The sequence below is a fragment of the Gambusia affinis genome, linkage group LG12, assembly GCF_019740435.1.
Source record: "Gambusia affinis linkage group LG12, SWU_Gaff_1.0, whole genome shotgun sequence".
NCBI classification, from domain to species: domain Eukaryota; kingdom Metazoa; phylum Chordata; class Actinopteri; order Cyprinodontiformes; family Poeciliidae; genus Gambusia; species Gambusia affinis.
In genome coordinates this window covers 11406719-11426344 of record NC_057879.1, presented here as the reverse complement: position 1 = coordinate 11426344, position 19626 = coordinate 11406719, and the positions used below count along the sequence as shown (strand labels likewise).

Below are 19626 nucleotides of genomic sequence, written 5' to 3'. Positions count from 1 at the left end.
TGTAAGCCTGTGGACAACTGAGAAGCAGCTTATCCAATGTGACATTTACATTTAAACACTGACATAATAGAAGTGATATTCGTGCAGAACGTATTCTCTCATAAACTTAATTTAATTGTCAGCACCCTGGGTTACTATAAAGCAAGTTTGCAAAACTAGTCAAGCATGGAAAAGATAAGTGGGAATCAAAAGGACTCCCACTTATCACCGTGTGAGTTTCACCCCAACTGAAATGCTGCTTAGTGCTTCACACAGCCTTGGGACTGATCTGCTGGCTCCTCCTTTAGATGGTGTGTGTACCCCAGTTATTTTAGATATCTTTCAAATTATGTGTGAGAGAAAGATTAGAGCAGTGTAACCTTCTGGTTGAAGGAACAAGGCACTCAACTCTTCCCACATAACAAACAACTGCTCTGTGGGATCTCTACACTACATTGGCTTTTTTTTTTTTTTTTTGCATGCGTGTGCGTGTGAGTGCGTTCCTTTTTGTGAGTCCATGATCATTACACACACAGTGGGCTAGATGCGTCTTTGGTATCGGCGGCTGTGTCACAGTCTACCTGATTCTGCAACAAAGCCACGCACAGAAATCTTTCAATTCCTCCGTCTCTGCCTCGGGTGTGAACTACAAACGTCTGTTTGTGGAGCTAATAAGCTCCACAAACGGTTAGCAAACCATGAGGCCATGTAGGAATATAATCCAATTATTTCTTTCAGTCATCAGACGCTGGTGCCTCCACTGCCTTCCCCTTTTTCCTCCTCTCTGTACCTCCTCTCTTTTATGATTATCTCCCGCTTGAAGATGCTACACAACAAGTGGCTTTGCCCACAAAAGAAAATGCAAAAAGACACATGAAAAAAAAAAGCCAAAAAACACCAACAGCAGAGGAATGCAGCGACAGTCCAGTTCAACGAGGATTAGAGATCAAGGAAGAGGTCCTTCACATCCAGATAGTCCACAGATATTCACAAATATGCACAGTCTTTTCCCTTGTGATATCCCTTCCTTGTCTGTGCATAGCATCAGTTTATGACATGTTGATTTGTCTTTTTTTTCTCCTAATCTAAAAGTCGGTTTTTTTTTTCTTCTTTTTTTTTTACATTTTGTCAAGAAGGTGCATCTTTACATATAGTTTCAGCACAACATAGCACAATAGTCACAAGAGAGAAACCATGTGTCTATGGTACTAATTTTACCCGCTTCAGTAGTTGAGGAGGAGGGAGAAATGAAAGAAAGACACGTCGAAGTTGGGAGGAGTGGAAGGAGAGCAGATAAATAGAGAATAGGTAACACAGAGAGAAGGATGAAATCAAAATATTATTTACAGTGTTTCAAATTCCGTGTTTTTCTGAGGTATGGAGAGGGCAACGGGCCCGTAATAGTGCTCGCAAATTGAAGGTTGTAATGACACAGAGCAGACAGGACAGGGCGTGCGCGACGAAGGAGCAGAGCTGCATCTGTTCTCTGATTATCATGAAAGAGGCAAACATCATTGGCACTCTGAATCCTGTATTTTGACATTTGACCTCTGTGTTTGGCCACTAGAACAGTGCTGACCCGTCCTCCGTCCCACCTGCACCCCACTGCACACAGGGATGAAACCTTTTTTTCTTTTTTCTTTTGGTTAAGTGTGTGGAGTGCCGTCCCCTCTTTGATTGTTCTCCTTTAGGTAACCTGAATATAACCTCTCATATGGCAGCGTAGCCACACAATGAGCACTTGGAAGCAAACATTCAAATAGTATCAAAGGGTTGTAATAGTTATAATAATGTATATCCATCATATAAGTGTGTGTGGAATTTAAACTGTAGGGTCAAAATGGCTTCTGTGAATGGAGATATCCATGGAAACGAACTGCGCATGTTCTTAAAATGGACAGCAGGTGGCACTGTTACTTCTAATCAAATTAGGTCCATGCAGGGAAATTACAGCTCCTGTCCCATAAAAACCTTGTGGACATTTTGCACTGTTACCACCAAGACACACACAGGTGAATATGTTGGTCAAAGTGCCTAGACGAACAGTTTAGAACAGTTTTATCTGACACTGAAAAGCAAACATCTCTGGCAATTAGCGTTTCTAAGGTAAAGATACATCACTTTGCAAAGTATTATTCCCCCTTGAAATTTTCCACATTTTATCATATTGAAATTAAAATTTGTATTAATTTCATTTGGGTTTAATGTTATGTTGTTATATTATAGGCCAACGCAAAGCGTTTAAGTGAGTAATCTGTCTGCTTGACAATCAGGTCACAAATCTGGCCTTTCTGGAGGAGTAGCAGATACAAGGTTATTGTTGATAGAGACTTACATAAATATAGGTTTAAAACTGCTTAAATTCACAGAAACTAGTAGCCTACATGGAGAAATGTTCTGTATGGCAGACATCCTCCAAACTATGGTGCAGGCTGCACCACATTCTTCGCTCTAGCAGTGACGGGAAAGCTGATTGGAGTTGATGGAAAAGTAAATGGAGCTGAATGCAGGGAAATCAAGAAAACCTGACAGGGGCTGCAAGAGACTTGAAACTGAGGAGGACGTTATAAACAACTGTAGCCAGTTATAATGGAATGGTTTGGATGCATATTTTTGTGTTAAAATGGGCCAATCAAAGTCCAGATTGAAATCCAAATGAAAGTCTTCTGCGAGATTTCACATATGCACTGCAGTATTCTTTCTGTGCTTTTGCAAATTTGCAAAGAATAATAGACAAACTTTGCTGACTCTACATGTGTAAAGCTTGTAGAGACGTATCAGAAAGACTATCTGCTTAAATTGCAGCGATAGGTTCCTTTAAAGAGTATCGATTAAGGAATCCTGAATACAAATGCAAGTTGCACTTTTCAGATTTTCTGTGAACTATCTTTAAGTCCTTAAATAATTTTCATATCAATTCACAATTATGCACTTCTTTTTGTTGGTCTACCACATACATTTACAACGACATCCATTGAAGTTTGTGACATCAATATGATAAATTGTGGAAAGGTTTAAAGGCTGTGAATAGTTTTGCAAGGTGCAGTGGATCCCTTCCATAGTCTTACAATGCTCAAATTATTCATAACTGATGCACAGAGAACCTGGACATGTCAGAGAACTATTAGTATGACTACATCAGATCTGGTTTTGAATTTCAGGCAAATGATTGAATACAAAGGCTGAATTTCATTCCATCCCTTGTCCCTCATTCCTCACCCTTAATCTTATTATTCCAATAAGTAGGGCCTTCCAATGGTTTATGCGAATTAGGGGAAGAACAAAGTGACATTTTTCAATGACAAATTTGGAAATGGAGTAGAAACTGTTCTTCCAAATCCACTCTAAGCATTCAGTTAACATAATTTTAATGGCACAGTAACCAACCAAACGATTAAACTGTGTTAATGGGACAGTTAAGACAATAAAGGGTGTTTTTCATCATTTGAAACATTTCAAATATATATATATATATATATATATATATATATATATATATATATATATATATATCATATATATATATATATATATATATATATATATATATATATATATATATATATATATATAAGGTCACTGTCAATTGTTGTTAAAATACAATACAATACAATATTCCAGAGCTTATATTTGACAGTAGCAACAATTAAAATGTCTAATTTGATGATTGCTTCTTCTCAACATAAGCTACTGTTTTTTCCCCAAAAAACAACAAACCGTTTTAAATGTCTTTGTTTGACATCAACTGTCACTTTGATGTCTAGCTTGCTGTAGTTACATTCCCTTACTGAAAAGTACATTTACTGAGAATTTCAATTGCACTAAAATATACTTGAAGTCACAATGTGTCTGAAGTGTGTTCAGAACAAAGATGTCTCATTTTTGTTTGTGGATTCATAATACTTAATTATTTAAATACATCATTAACATATTAGATTTACTTTTCACTTGGAATCAGTGAGGACTGGTGATGTATCAGCAGCGTCTTATTTCACAATGAGATTTGTTGACCACAACCTACCCTGGGTGAAAAAGGGATGGGAAGAGGGGGAGGGACAGCCTTTGGAAATGTGATTCAGCCAAAGTCTTCCATGATGGAGGATGTATTCCCCTCCCATTGTACGACTTAAACACAAAACTACACTTTTGTGCAGATACATTTTCTGTGGTTTTGATGTGGAAACTCGTTTAAAGCTACATATTCTTTGGTTCGAGGGCACTAGTTTTAAAATGCAAGTTAGAATGATAAAAATGTAAGTTAAACACATAGAACTGAAAGTATCTGATTCATCTGTTCCAGTGCAGAAGAGCATATGAGATCAGATAAGAGTGCTGCACACTCAGCTACTGTGCAGTATAGCAGTTTTTAAACACTGTTTGGCTTATAAAAAGAAGGAAAAAAATATATCAGTTCAACCATGCGTCCTGCAGCCGTCAGGCTTTGGAGAACGTATTTGCAGACGAGGTGCCCGGTTGGATCGGGGACGCGCTGTTGGTGCCGCCACTGCTGCTGTTTCCGTGGGGAGCGTGAACATGGCCGTGGCTGTGCACGCCATGACAGTGCTCCTCTGCGTCCCAGCGCTCCGGACAGCGGCGACGTGAGTTCATGAAGAAGTTGGAGACGGTGGAGAGCTCCAGGCCCAGCTGCTGAGAGATGGTGAGCTGCATCTCCTTGGAGGGGCGGCGGTTCTCTCGGAAGATGGCCACAAGGGTGCGACGCTGCAGGTCTGTGAAGACCAGCCGCTGCTTCTTTGGCACCTGGCTGCGCTCCCGTCCCCGGTCCTCCTCCTTGCGCTTACATGCTGTTTATAGAAAGAGAAGGACAGCATAAAAAAAGACATGCCTAAATACAATGATAGGTTTGCAGCGGAGCACAGAAAATAAGTCAAATCAGAACGCGTAAAAGTACTGGTGAAAAGGTAAAGATAAAGGTAATTTTATTTATATAGCACAGCAAAAGAAGAAAAAGCTAAAAATGTTGATCCACAGTAAATAAACTAGATGAAGTACTTTTGCAGAACTGAACAAATTGGAGAAATGGTTATAATACAGCCCATATTTTCTCACAACTTAGAGCACGTGTCAAAACTCGAGACCCGCGGGCCAAATCTGGCACGCTATGACCCCTTATGTGGCCTCTATATCCTATACTCAATAATCAAAATACTCAAATTCCAGCTCTACGTAGAAGTGACATGTTTTATTACCATCTAATGTACATAACTTAATCAGTTCAAAAATCAATTTAAGCACAATTAATTATTGATTTAAAAATTGTACGTGTGATGCAACGTAACCAAAAATAATTGAAAAGGTTCTGTCAGTTCTGAGTGGCAGCTTTGGTGCAAGTAAAGCCAAAGTGTGTTATCATTCAGTGTCACATGGTTTATCACAGTATTATTAAAAAATATGGATATTGGAACAGAAGTGGTCAATTGCATTTGGTTAGCAAATATACATTACACATAATTGATTCAATTATGTTGAGTTACAGAAACAATAATTGAACTAATTAAATTAAAGATATTACTTAAATATGTTAGATAACCTTGAGTGGGCCAAACTCAAATACTCTGTATTTGATCAATGGTGATGTTTAATTTACACACCCACAGAAAAAAATACATTGAATCGATTCAGTTTATTTCAATTGCATAAACACACGTGTACTTGATGGAAACTTTGTGAAGCTTACCACGTAGTTTCTAGGAACTTTAACAGAACGTACTGATTATTTCCTCATACTGGTTATTTTCTAATCGCCTATAACTTACAGAAAATACCTAATAGGTTCTTAGGAAAGTATCCCACTATAAGTCACCTTATAATGCATTCCTAAAAGTTCTGGAAGCAATAATTACTAAGTTCTTTAATCGTTCAATTAAAGTACACGGTAAGTTCTGAAATGCGACCTCTCACTTCTGGGAAAGTATGAGCTGGAAAGTTTGATATGTGGTATGTGTTCTGCCCTTGCTCTGTTGAACTATAAATGACATAAATCAAAATTGTTGAACTCCTGTACAGTGACTGCAAACTGAAACAGATTGTTATAGCATCAAACTAAGTTAAATCTCACTCAAACCAGTGATGTTGATACATTACTATGTTTGTCACTAAAGGTGCTAATTGATTTTATACCTACCAGGATACATTTCATTCTTTGTCCAAATTTAACTGTAGCCTTTAAAAATAATTGGTTGTACACCGTGAATGCATTTAATTTACTCATGCTCAAAATATTCTTGTTGCTTGTATTTATGATACAAGGTCTATTTCAGCAACATTGCCCTTGAATGAAAACCAAATTTTATTTCCTCATCTTTGGAATAAGGTTCAGTATAATAACAATCTTCAAATTGTTCTTCTTTATTTTCAAGGGTTCTCTTCAAACTTCTCTAAGAAAAAAAAATTATTGTTTGATTTAGTCTTGCATTGGCTGTGAAATAAAAATGTCAGATCTTCTTGAAAATAAAACTCTAAATATTTCATAGGTTAGATTAGTGTTAATATTGATGCTGAATTAAGACAAAAGATCAAAATAAAAGTCACATTATTTTTAAAATTTGACTTTTTTTCTAATTCCACTAATTGAACTAAGACAGTAACGAAAGACAGTTTGGGTAAAAGTCTCGCTGTACATTGATTACATAATTCCAATGTTTCTAATTTCCTTACTTGTCTTAAGCAGGGTATTAAAGGGAAATAAGTTTTACCTTCAAAATAAAGTTCTCAAATGACCCTTCAACAGACAGTCTGACTCTGTCATGGGTTGTTTTATCTTTCTTTTCTTTTTTTTTTGCAAGGGTCCATTGAAAATATTGATCAGTATGTTGGATCACTATCTTCTATTAATAATGCATTAACTTTCTCTTCAATGCATTATTACGTATTTAGATGAAAGACTACAGGGTTTCAGTCCCCATCAAAATTTCTTCAGAAATGTTTTCTAGTTGTTAACATCATTATTTATGCATGAACATTTCTTTAACACAACAACAAATCCCCCACAATTTTTCTACCAGATGTTGCAAAACATTAGCAATGTGAATTTTTGTCAGTTGCAGGCAACATCTGCAGTTGTTAAGGAAAACATAAAATATCACTCTATAGACTTGTAAATGTAAGTCAAGAACATTTACTTGTAGTATCTCTATTTTAAAGGTAGGTTTGTAGCCAACCATCTATTTTCCACTAGCTGCAGGATAATGGGGGTATCTCAACTGCTATGTTTTTTAAGCATTTATTCCTATTTGTTTAGATAATTGTGACTGACAGTTCAATTCATGAGAAAATTTGAGTATTGCTTAACACCGAATAAAAGTATCTTCAATGCAGAAATGCTATTGTATGATTGTGTTAAACATAATTGGCAAAAAAATAGGAAAGTTTAGTCATTCTGTGGACAGTTGCACCATCCACAAGGAGAGTAAGTCATGAAATGTATTTGTTAAAGAAACTGATTTGTCACGGTATCCGGGCATAGTGATGTAAAGTTCAGTGGAAGAAAAAAGTGTGATTGAAATTGTGCCCAATAAGGAATTTGGGGGAAGCTTCACAAGAGGCTCACTGTGGTTGGAGTCCGTGCTTTAACTTTGCATTTCTGATCTCATCTATCGGGAGACTAAAAAATACATTCATTGTATAATAATTCAGTAATAAATTATAGAATACACTAATTTCATTTTTTGAGTAATGTGTAGCTTTTGGTTGCAAAACATTTGCAGCAAATGTAATTTGCGCCACCAAAAATAAAGCAAACCTTCTCTTTCAGGAGAGAGGGTTATGGATTTGTCTGGAGTGTTTTGACCGCGCGTCTGTGTGACTGTGCGCGTGTGCGTCTTGCTGAAACCGGAGGAGCGTGATGTGAAATGCTGACAAAGAGAAGCCGAGAGCCGCGCTGCCTGGATGCATCGTCAGTAGTGCAGGGCTCGGCTCTGGCTGTGGAGACTGGAGGGAGTCTGTTCTGTTCTGCTGCCCTAAAAAGCTGCAATGATCGATTTTCCGCGGTTTTCTCCTGACCACGTGGTCCAGTAATCAGGGCTCCCTTCCCCACCCGATCGATCCGCATCGATCCGCGAGAGCGAGGTGCATGAAAGTGTGTTGGTGAGTGTGTGCGTGTGTGTGCGTGTGGGGGTGGAGGGGGGGCGAGGAGAGTGCGCGTGCTTGGGTGCGCTTTTGTGACAGACAGATGAGAAGAAATTGTTTATCTTTGGAGGAACAAAGGAGGTGAGGCGGGAAAAGAGTGGCAGCCATCCAGTATTATTAATAGTAATAATATTTTATTATATTAAAATAATAATAATAATAATAATAATAATAATAATAATAATAATAATAATAATAATAATAATAATAATAATAATAATAATAATAATACAATAGATATGAAATGCTCGCAGGAGATGAAGTTAAGACTGAGAGGATCAGGAAGGATCCCAGGTTTGGATGCCTGTGTGCACATGAGGAAAAGAGCAAAGGAGGAGAGGATTAAAGGGGAAAGAAGTGAGGTTGGCTGCAGTGTGGAGGTGGTGTATGCAAATGATTGATGACTTTAAAGCCGGTTAAGACAACGGCAGAAAACAGATTTGACTGTGAGACCGAGATCAATGTGAATGTGCACATGCATACCTCACCTCTGTCTGTGTGTGTGTGGTGGTTTGGGGGGGCTTGTGTGTGTGTGTGTGTGTGTGTGTGTTATTGTTCCTGCTGTGTTATCGCAAGTGAAGCATAATTACAGAAATATTTCCCCTCAGCAGGAAGCAGCTAGTAGCCTGCATGTTCCTCCGTATGCCAGAGCCTCCTACTTGACTGGTTTCCTCTGGTTGTTTTTCCTCGATTGTTTTAATTTGCCGCCAGATTGATAGCCCCCCATATTGATTGATCCTCACTTCAGAACCATTTCATGGAACATTTATTCAATTGGTTCAGGCCCGGCCGCGCCAGAATCTCCTCCAGGCTCTCCCTAAGTGCTGTCTCAACCCAAACTCAATACTCTCTAATGTAATGACTGAATTCTAGTGCTAATATAGTGATAATTTAATATGTAATGCCTGTTTGCGAAGAAATTGTGCTACAGGCCATTTTACAATGCCAACACCACTCTGGTTTTCCTCCATCAGCCAATGAGAGCAGCTCGGAGGCCTGTGGTGGGAATAACCACTGCAGCCATGTTCAAACCTAAACTAAACTCAGGAATTAGCGCAAGATCGGGGGCTAGTCAGAGCATATTTCAGATAATCAATAGGGTTCATTTCAAATGAGACTCCTTCAGCCTCTGAGCAAGCAGAGTATGGGATCACAGGGAGGACGGGGGGCAGCTCATTACAGGGACCTCTCTTGAGACAGAACCAAACGGTTATAGGCTATCTTTAGCTGCCTTGTTACCAAATCAGCTACTTTGAAGAGACAAGAGGCAGTCTCATGTGGCTCTCGCTCATTTTCTCTCCTTTATAATGTCCAAGAGTCAACAATGCCAAAGATTTCAGGCAACAGCCACTTCAGTCTGATCACAAGCTCCTGCTGATCCACTCATCACTCAGCGTGCACCTAAGCAGCGAGACTTTATGGCTCAGTGTTATTGGCTTGTGGTGTTTTTGCTCTGTCTTTCATGCAAGGCTGTGCTCACTCAGCTGCTTCCCCCAAGCATGGAAAACTGTGTCTAAACAACGCGGAATTGTGGGTAGGAAGTGGAAGGTGAGAAGACGTCAACAAAGACCCATTTACTGATTTCTGACTGTGATTGAAGAGTTACATTTGGGTTGGTCAAATGGGCTAACCAAACCTGGACATCTTTGTTTATGCTAACTTATATGGACTAAAAAAAATATCAAAATTTCAACATGGTTTTCTAGGCCAAATAAAGAAAAGAACTGAAGTTATCCTTAACCACAATAGTGATTTAATTGACAATGGGTAAGCCGCAGGTTTACGGGACAACAATACGTATGGTCACGCATGGTCAAGCTTGGCCACCACCACCCCATCCCACGACCCAGTCAGTCTTAAATCGAAAGGTAGCTAATTCTGACATAAATTTGATTAAGACAAGCTTCAGTGAGTTACAACATGTAACTATCTAAATTTTGGCTTTTGGTTTTGGTGTGCCACATTCAAGATTGTAAGTGACCGCCATCTAGTTTTATGAAAACATTAGAGACAATTCTGCCTCCACTAATGTGGATTAGGGAATATGACTATATTTAATGCATTTAGTTGGTTAGTTAGTTAATTAGTTAGTTGCAATTAAATAAAACATTTATACTTTTAAGACATTTTCTTATTGCAGGTTATGAGACAGTTATGTAGCTCAAACCTTAATGTAAATGTGTGTGCTGTGTCTTTTAAATAGTTTTAAAACTACAAATCAGACCCATGGATCCACATCTTTCAAGAGAAGAAAATGGCTGTTAAATAAGAAGAAAAATTTTCTTGACAAAAGACGTACTTTCTGTTTTTAATCATACTCTGTTTTGGGCGTAACCTGCTTGAAAGCATGCTACAGGAACATGTTCAGTTGTCAGAAATCTATCTGGTAATGATTTTCAATGTCATAAAATGTCTAAAACTTGACAAAAAAAAAAAAAAAAATCCACACATAAGGTGACACTATACTGATGTGAAGTTCTTATCTAAATCGGTTTCACTCCTTTGAAATGATTAAACGAGTGATAAACTTTGCTCAAATAACTTAATTCCTCCCTGTGGATATAATAGTTAAATAACAGATAACACAGAGGAGAGAAACATGGTGATATTTGTTTTGTTTTCCATAGAGTTAATAAAAAAAAAAAAAAATGATTATGAACAATTTGAATCACTGTAGGAATGTGAAGTGTGAAGACACTTTTCCACGTTGACTTGTTTTTAAAAAGTGCAGAAATACAGATGGCATCCCAAGATTTCAGGGACAATAAACAGAGATGAAAGCCAACAAGTGGAAAAGAGCCAAACTTTAAAGGCTATATTTATCCTCAAAAGCAGCAGTCTGAAGGAACAGCACTAATTATACTTATTGATGTATACATGTGGCATCAGTTTAATATGTAGAGGAAGTGTGTGCTGTAAATGTGTGTGAGTGTTGGTGGGCCGGGCAGACGGTGAACTAACCGCACCGTGCTGCTGCTAGTCGACGCCTGGACGGACGGATGAGATCGGGCTTTGTGTGCGGTGAGACGGGCCCTCTCCCGCCCTGGACGGACTACTGCGGGTGAGAAACAGTTTGGTGTCAATCACTCTCTGTCACACCCCCCTCAGATATACGATTATTGGTTATATTGATCATGTGCATATATGGGCCTATTCATTGATGGGAGTTAAAACGCCTCACTGTCTGCTCTCCCCTCTCCCAGCCATCCCTATGAGCCGTACAACAGCGCACCGCACAACCGTGCATGCCTCTCCCCCTCCCCTCCCCTCCCTGCATCCCCTTAAGCTCCGATAATTGATTAGAATTGGTTTATCTGTTAGCTGTCATGTATTTCTCGGTGAAAATCCCACGTTTTCCTGTTTAAACGAGTGATTGGCAGCTTAGCAGCACATCAGTTATTGGCTTGCAGGGGGGGGGAACTTTCCGTGGAGATTTGTTAACTTGACTTGTTAACCACGACCCATACCGCAACTTTTAAATGTCACACTTTAAAAATGTCTTAGCAAATATAAATTTCAAAAAAGTAAAAAAAAAAAAAAAAGAGTTATTTTCTAATTCTAAACGAAAGAAAAAGCAAGGCATGTCCTTTAAATCGGAGTTCACTGTCCAGAAACATTTGGAAGGAGGTAATTTATACTAATTCTGTAGTAAATTATGACTGACCTTGTTGACAATATAAGCTATAAAGAGATTTTGTGTATTTTTTTATATTATGTCCTTAAAATTAACTTATGTTTGCATCTAATATAAATTGAAGCTCATGTTCTCTTGAAAACGGGAATAATCACTGGACGTGGGTATCTTTTTATATTATATAAGAAAACTCCTTACAATTACTAACCCCAGACAAACATGTTCAAAATTTAACTTATTCATACCAGGTCCTCGTCCTTTCCAAAAAGAAAAAATTAAAAGAAAAATTTTTAAAAAGAGGAAAGCTGGACTTAGTTTTTCTACACATTTGATCGACCAGGACAACTTTAAAAAAAAACTACATTTAAATACAAGTCATCGTGGTTATGTATTTTCACCCACTTTTCATGAACCTATTTCACCTTATTTGCACAAGAGAAATAATCGTCTTCCGCATGGCTGAACATTTGGACTAATTTAAAGAGTATTCCGAAGACCCTGTAAAATACCTGGAAATACGCGGTCTGTCCGAGACTCCCTTTAACACTAAAATACCGTGCAAATAAAAGACGTAAATTATGACCTGTGATCTATTTTCAAGCACAGCGTATCTTATCTTTCAATTTCTTTTTGTCTGAATATTTTTTTATTTATTTCAAACTGTTTGACTTCGTTCTCGTCAGGATTGCGTCCCTTTTACACAGGAAATTCACGCGTAATGCGCAACATCGACGCAGGTTTTTGGTTGAAGAACTTTACGCCTTAAAAGTTGCATTTCAAAGGTGCAGAACACACAAAATGGACCAAATTGCAGAGGTGTGAGATGAGAGGGAGCTGTCCGTTCAGCACCACAAAGTGACATCTGACGAGACCTTTATTTATAAGTCCAAGTTAGGAAAAATTAGAAATTATTATTTTATATATAATTATTTAGATATATCACATTAAATACCCATGAAATTCTCTGGTCTGGTAGCTTGAGCAAGGAGAATTAAAATGCATTTCACTTTTTTTTGTACATTTTATAACCTGATTTTGGTGACAACATACACCAATACAATTACACCCTTAAAATTCCATCATAGTTTTCTGACCCTAAATTATGTCATGACACAATAAAAAAATTTGTACTAGCTTGCAAGCAGAGAAGTGAGAGAAATCTCTCCTTAAATATTTTTGTCTTGATAAATACATTAATACACAATACTATAGTTGTGCAGTTTGTTTTCCCTGAGCAATTTAAATGTATCACATCTATATGTTATACACGTACTTGAATATATGTTGCTTTTTTCTTTTATCGCCAAGCTAAAGGATTCTGCTGCATCCACTTTCTTTCAAATGGAGGGCCGACATATTTTACTCCGGTTTGTCGGACAGTGGATATGCAAAATCTCAGTTACAGAGTAAAATGACCATAAAGCAGAAGTGAGTTGAGGCTGGATGGCTGGTGCAGTGCCAGAAGAAAAAGAGGACGAGAAAAGGACGCAAGGAAAGGAAGGAAGGAAGGAAAGAGAGAAAGAATATGAGAGACCCGAGGAGAGCAGAAGAGAGAAAATCAATACCGATTCAGAGTGAGTCAGATAAGCCTGAACAATGTATAGTGCAGACACACTCTATAACCCAGTCACACACACCCATACACACGCCCACATACGCCCCCACACACACACACACCCACATGCATGTGCATGTGGAGGAACTCGCGCAGACACTCAGAGAAGAGCATGCTCAGTAAAATGTGCTCTAGGCCTCCATAAAGATGCATTACGAACCCCATAAAGCATACCCACCTTTAAAATCAAATGACATCACAACCTTGGATTGTTCAGAGGATTCGCTGACCCGAGCAGAAAGCGCTCATTACTAGGTGTCGATAGGTAGCTAGATGCTCTGATGCCCTTTGTCTACTGTAAGATTCTCTGTGGGAAAAGATCCCTTTGTGATTGGTTAAAAATAAAACAAAACAAAAAAAAATGTCCACTTGTGCTGTGAACCCCTTCATTCAGCAGTAGAAGTCCAGACCCTGCTGCCTGGTATCCAGCTTGTACTATTGATATTTCACAGTATGTTTGGGTTGTAAACAGCGTTTTTTTGTTGGGGGTTTTTTAAAACCACTTACACACCCCATTCTGTGATGTTTGGGAAGTGGGACTGGTGTGTGTGTGGTCCTCAGCTGTTAACCACAAATTTTACTTTGCTTACCAAGAAGATGCTGTTACAAGTGCTCACACAACCACTCTCCTGCCTCTCTCCTTCTCGCTCTCCCTCTCTTTCTCTTGCTTTCGTCTCCCTTATACTTATCAATTATTAAGGCTGGTATTGATCCTTTCACTAGCCTGCCTCTATCTGACTGTTCACACAAAGCCCAAACCTGCCAGCCCTCTCTCAATCAATGGCATCTCCTGGCTCCTGCATGAGGCTTCTTCTTCTCCTTCTTCTTCTTTTTCCCATGTCAGTTTTGCTTTTCTCGCTTTTGGACTTAAGACATGTTGACTGAAGTTTTGTACATTCCAATTTTGTTCCATTTGGACTCCTCTGAAAAAAAAACAACACTTGCATCAATATTTCATAGTACAAGTACGTTTGATGGGCGATAAAAAGAGAGGGCAAAGATGCCTCTGCACATCGTTTGACTTGAAGAATTTCTCCTCATTTTTTTTTTTGCCCTCCAGGTCAGGTTCCTGAGCCAAATGACCTGCCTGCCTGTTGCTGGGCTAAACAGAGAAAGATTAGTGATATTTTTTGTCATGTGCTGCAGAAAGGGTGAGCACTGGGGAGTGGGAGAGTAGGGGGTTGGGCTAGGGAATGGGCCTTATTGATCTCCTATGTGCAAAGCCAAGCAAACACTGAAAGGACAGAGCAACACTATTAATGACACTCAAACCTTCAGCTACTAATCCTCATCTATCTATCTATCTATCTATCTATCTATCTATCTATCTATCTATCTATCTATCTATCTATCTACCTATCTATCTATCTATCTATCTATCTATCTATCTATCTGCTTTTAGTATTAAGTTTACACAATTTTGTGGGAAAACAGTGTGTGTTGCATATAAATTTTATCCGCCATAAAGGTTTCTTGGAAAAAAAGAAACATTTTCTTCTAAGAAAAAAAGGTTTGTTGTTGTTGTTGTTGTTGGATACATCTGGTATATGCAGATTCAACAACAGTTTCAATGAATATTGTGTAAACTTAATACAGCATGAGCCTAGAAGATATAAATCTGTAGATAGATAGAGATAGATTGTAGATGGATAGATAGATAGATAGATAGATAGATAGATAGATAGATAGATAGATAGATAGATAGATAGATAGATAGATAGATAGATAGATAGATAGAATAGATAGATAGATAGATAGATAGATAGATAGATAGATAGATAGATAGATAGATAGATAGATAGATAGATAGATAGATAGATAGATAGATAGATAGATAGATAGATAGATAGATAGATAGATAGATAGATAGATAGATAGATAGATAGATAGATAGATAGATAGATAGATAGATAGATAGATAGATAGATAGATAGATAGATAGATAGATAGATTATATTATTATTATGATTCACCTCCTGTAACCTGGCTGCAACCCCAAACATTCCTACAGTTATTAATAGGATAACAGGATGAATAATACTAAAATCTTGTCCTAGCCTTTGGTTTTTATGCCACCCAAAGTTTATCAGTGCCCCCCATCTCCTACCCGTTTGACCTCTTTCTGGATGCGCCCCTTCTCAGCGTGTCTATACACTATTGGTGACTTGAATCCACTCTGTCTGCATCAACTTCAACATGTCTTTCCCTAAATTATATATTTTTTAAAAATTCTACATAACGACTTGAATGGTAATCTACCTAGTCTTTTGCTCTAGTATTTACTTTCCTACTATTTGAAAAGCAGGAGTGGACCGTGTGGTTATTACATCTTTCAGTTGTGTTACGGGTATTGATCGGTGTGCCACATTTAAAAAGGAGAGTGGGAACTGGCGTATTGATCAGGCAACCCGGGGTCACCCCGCTTCTGCCGACGCAACTTGTTGGCCCCTGTAGCCGAACCGCCGCTCGGTGGTGAGAAACAGGCGTCGTGGGAGTATATTCACTTCGACGTGATTGTGAGTCATCTGGGATTAGATATTACGATCAAAAATATAGATTAAATTTTACTTTACAACAGCGTGTCTAAATGTCAGTGTCCTCAAAGCTGTTACTGAAATATTAGGTTCATAAGGAGTGAAAATGCTCTTGTCTGTTTCTACATTAAATGAAGTTCTCTTCTATATTTTTTCGCCCCTATGCAATTAGTCCCTCCCTGCTTCCATTTCATGTCAGCAAACAAGCCTCTTCAAGAGCTTTAAACCATTGCAAAAGTTCACTTTTTGTTGAACTCAGAAACTTGAACGCATTCGAGTCTGAATCAACGTTGAAAGATCTTAAATCTCGCATATAATTCAATATTACTGTAAAGAATTTACTGAAACCCAACTTTTATGAACATTTTTACCACCTAACTCTTAGTGTGATCAGATAATGAGTTGTGGTCCAACAAGATGAACTACGACGGGTATTCTGCAGTTAAAATTATTTTTATTCGAGTCGTTCCTACTCATATTAATTTTCTTGCAGCAGACTGAGTAAGTTGTAGTAAGTAAGTTTAAATCCCCGGTTGTCAAAGGTTGTGCAAAACGTCCAAAAACAATAAAAGGACGAAATTACTGAACACTTTTTGGCAGGAGGAAGTCAGTAAGAAGCGTCTTTCGGCAAACCATTACGTATCCTAAAAAAGTTAAGTAGAAAACCACTAAAATAACTAAAATACCAAATGGAAAAGGGGCGAAACCTCGCGTGGCAAACTTCAAACCCCATAAGGCGGGCACAAATCGACCGTAACTACAAAGGCACGAAACGACCAAGGGGCGAAATGACCAGTGTATTTTTTCTCACAGCTTCATGCAATGAACAGTGGAGCTGTCCGTGGTGCTGAGTCTTTTAGGACCCGTGAAACTCTTTTATACAACCTGCGTGTATATCTACAATGACGGTGTGATATATGTTGTTTGAAACTGTTGAATGCGAAACATGGATGTTGTGAAATAATTGCCTCACCGGCCAGCCGCAGAGCAGACATCCGCTGAAACTCGGGCTCCTGCAGCCACTTCCACATCCTCCTGAACGTCTCCCGGCCCGACTTGAGCTTACTCCACGGTTTGGGGTTCCGCAGCAGGTCCGAGAGGGTGCCCTGCGACCTGCTCAAGATCCGCTGGGCAAAAATAGCCTGCGGGATAGAGTAGCGCTTCAACTCGGCCGTTATCCTTTGAGCCACCTCCTTCGTGTTGATTTCCTCCGCCTGTATGCCCGAACCTGACACTCCCTGACCTGCAACGTGACCGTGCCTCTCCCGATCGGCCATCATCACAGCACCGTTTGCTTGGGAATGGAGGTGGCTGTGCGGGTGGTGGTGCATCCCATTGAGGTTGGAGATCAAGCCGTGGCCGTGTCCACCTAAACTTCTGGCCAGGTGCTCCTGGTCGCTTCGAGACAGCATGGAGGCGTGAGACTCGAACCCTGACACCGGCGACAGCATCTTGGTGTCGGTGGAGAGGTGCGTGCCGGGACCGTAGGCGGAGAGCGACTGCTGGGAGTTGTGCAGAGACCCGAGCCCGCCGGACAAGGGAGACAACGATCCATGACCCATCCCAGTGACGGACATCTCTTTTGGGTAGTGACTGTACAGGTTGCCCATGGACGTCAGTCCCCGGTGGTCCTCCCGCATCAGAGTGAAGCTCCCGCTGACGTTCCCGGCGGACAGTCGTTGGTGGGCGGCAGGGTGGTGGTGCGAGTGCGGGTGGTGAAACTTATCAGCCACGGTGGATATCGGAGGTAGATGCTGCAGAGGGGTCAGCGTGGTGTATGTGTTACTAAGGCTCATCCCGGTCTCACACATGCTGATGGACGAATGGAGGTGTCCCGACAAGGCGGACGGGTCCGTCCGGTAATCCCCGCCGGACCCTTCGAGAAGTGAGGCCATGCCGGACACCATGGTCGGTCGCCCACCCGGAGCGTGCGAGACCAGGTTGCGGGGTGTGGAGCTTGGGGACGGAGACGGCCGAGCGTGCGGAGAGTTCATGAGGTCCCCTGGTTGGGAATGCGACGAGACGCTGTGCAAGTTGTCCATGGTGAGCTCCATGGCTGTAAGAGAGTATGTTCCCTTCTCCCACCCTCCCACCCACACCCCTCTGTCTTTCACTCCGACTGTTCTCTCACTCGTGTGCTCTCTTGCCTTCTTTTCTTAGCCCTCCCGAAGAAATAAAATGATCAATCCATTTGAACGCAAATCCATTGAATGAAATTCGCCGATCGATCCGGAGCTGAGAAGAGACCTGTTCTGTTCTGTACAGAACCGACGGGCTCTGTGTGCATTCATGTGCTGTGGAGCTCTCTTGGGCTGGATCTCATCTCTGGTCCGACAGCGCTCCCACTAAGAGTGTATCAGAGGAAAGGGCGCGCGTCTCCGTGGATTTATAACGTGGCGCGCGCACGAGCAAAGCCTCAAACTGCCTCACAGCGCTGGACGAAGCTGCGAAACACAATTAAGTTTTCATCTTAGAGTCTGCGATATGAGATATGCCCTTATTTTCAATATTAATATTTTTACAAATGAGATTATTCTTTTTAATATTGCACACATCACTTTCACCATCAATGCACAGAGCATATTCTGACGCGGACTTCCTGTTTAAGATTTGCTTTTTTTGTTTTTCAAATCCAGTCTTTTCTGTTTCTTTTACTGATTACACTTTGTTTTCCCACGGACTGTATGGTTTTGCATTTATGCGCTCAGTGATAAACCTGATCGAAGTATTGACTGACAGAGATTAATGACGGGGCGCGGGCCGGTTAGCGGGGATGGGAGGGGAGAGGAGAGGGAGCAGGAGGTCACAAAGTTAGGATCCCCGACGCTTCCATGCAGACCAATGAGAGCCCAGCCAGCCCCGCTGATTCTGTTTGAGAGAAGGTCACTAAATTAAGGGCAGAATAGTGTCTCCCGAATACAACTAGAGTATCTGTGGACTATTACTCGGCCACACTTTCACATTGTGAGGCAATTAGAATAAAACGGCATGTGAAATGAAAACACTCCGCAATAGTGCAGGGTTTGGAGATTCGGAATTTCGGTGCATGCAATACTACTACTACTACTACTGCTACTACTACTACTACTACTACTACTACTACTGCTGCTAATAATAATAATAATAATAATAATAATAATAATAATAATAATAATAATAATAATAATAATAATAATAATAATAATAGGTAAATAAATAAATGACTTGCTCTGTAAATTCACAGTCAAACAGCACAGATGTCAGTCCAGAAAATGTCTTAAAATCCGTCTCTTTCTGCGCGGCCGGCATGCAGATTAAGCCCCATTTATTATTGGTGTCGTGTGTGTTTGGTGTGTGTGGCTAGCTATCATTTGCTGACTCGTCTCAAAGGTGGAGGACAAATAAAAATAACTCAAAGGCAATAAACTTTGTTTATTGTGTTTTTTATTACTTTTTATATTTTATTTTTATTTTTTTATTTTTTTTTTTTTGCTAATTGATTGTAATATTGCTCTCACGTGTAATGTCTCCGAACATAATAACTTGCAAATCGAAAACAAAAATCAAATTGTGAAAGAAGAAGAAGGGGGTGGGGGGCGAACACGCCCCACAAATATAGGAGTTTTAGTCAGAGGATTAACAGAATTTCAACCTGAATCTTTTAACATAATCTTTAAAGAAAAAAAAAAACAGCTACTCGCTAAACCGCCCGTTTTTAAAAGAGAAAAAGGCTATTTCAA

At 39.7% G+C, this 19626-nt stretch overlaps 1 protein-coding gene across 2 annotated transcripts; it reads right to left on the bottom strand.

The window, feature by feature from the left end:
• Positions 1 to 4413: 4413 nt before the first annotated feature.
• Positions 4414 to 17961, bottom strand: onecut3b (one cut homeobox 3b). Of its 2 annotated transcripts, none has more exons than XM_044134263.1 (3): positions 16881 to 17961; positions 4544 to 4781; positions 4414 to 4483 (listed from the first exon to the last, which is right to left on the bottom strand). In XM_044134263.1, the coding sequence occupies exons 1-3, from the start codon at positions 17959 to 17961 to the stop codon at positions 4414 to 4416; spliced, it is 1389 nt and encodes a 462-aa protein (XP_043990198.1). The 2 variants fall into 2 exon arrangements, with proteins under 2 accessions (XP_043990198.1, XP_043990199.1); XM_044134264.1 differs by lacking the exon at positions 4414 to 4483 and adding an exon at positions 11086 to 11179 and having other exon boundaries at positions 4705 to 4781; positions 16881 to 17933.
• Between the last annotated feature and the right edge of the window lie 1665 nt (positions 17962 to 19626).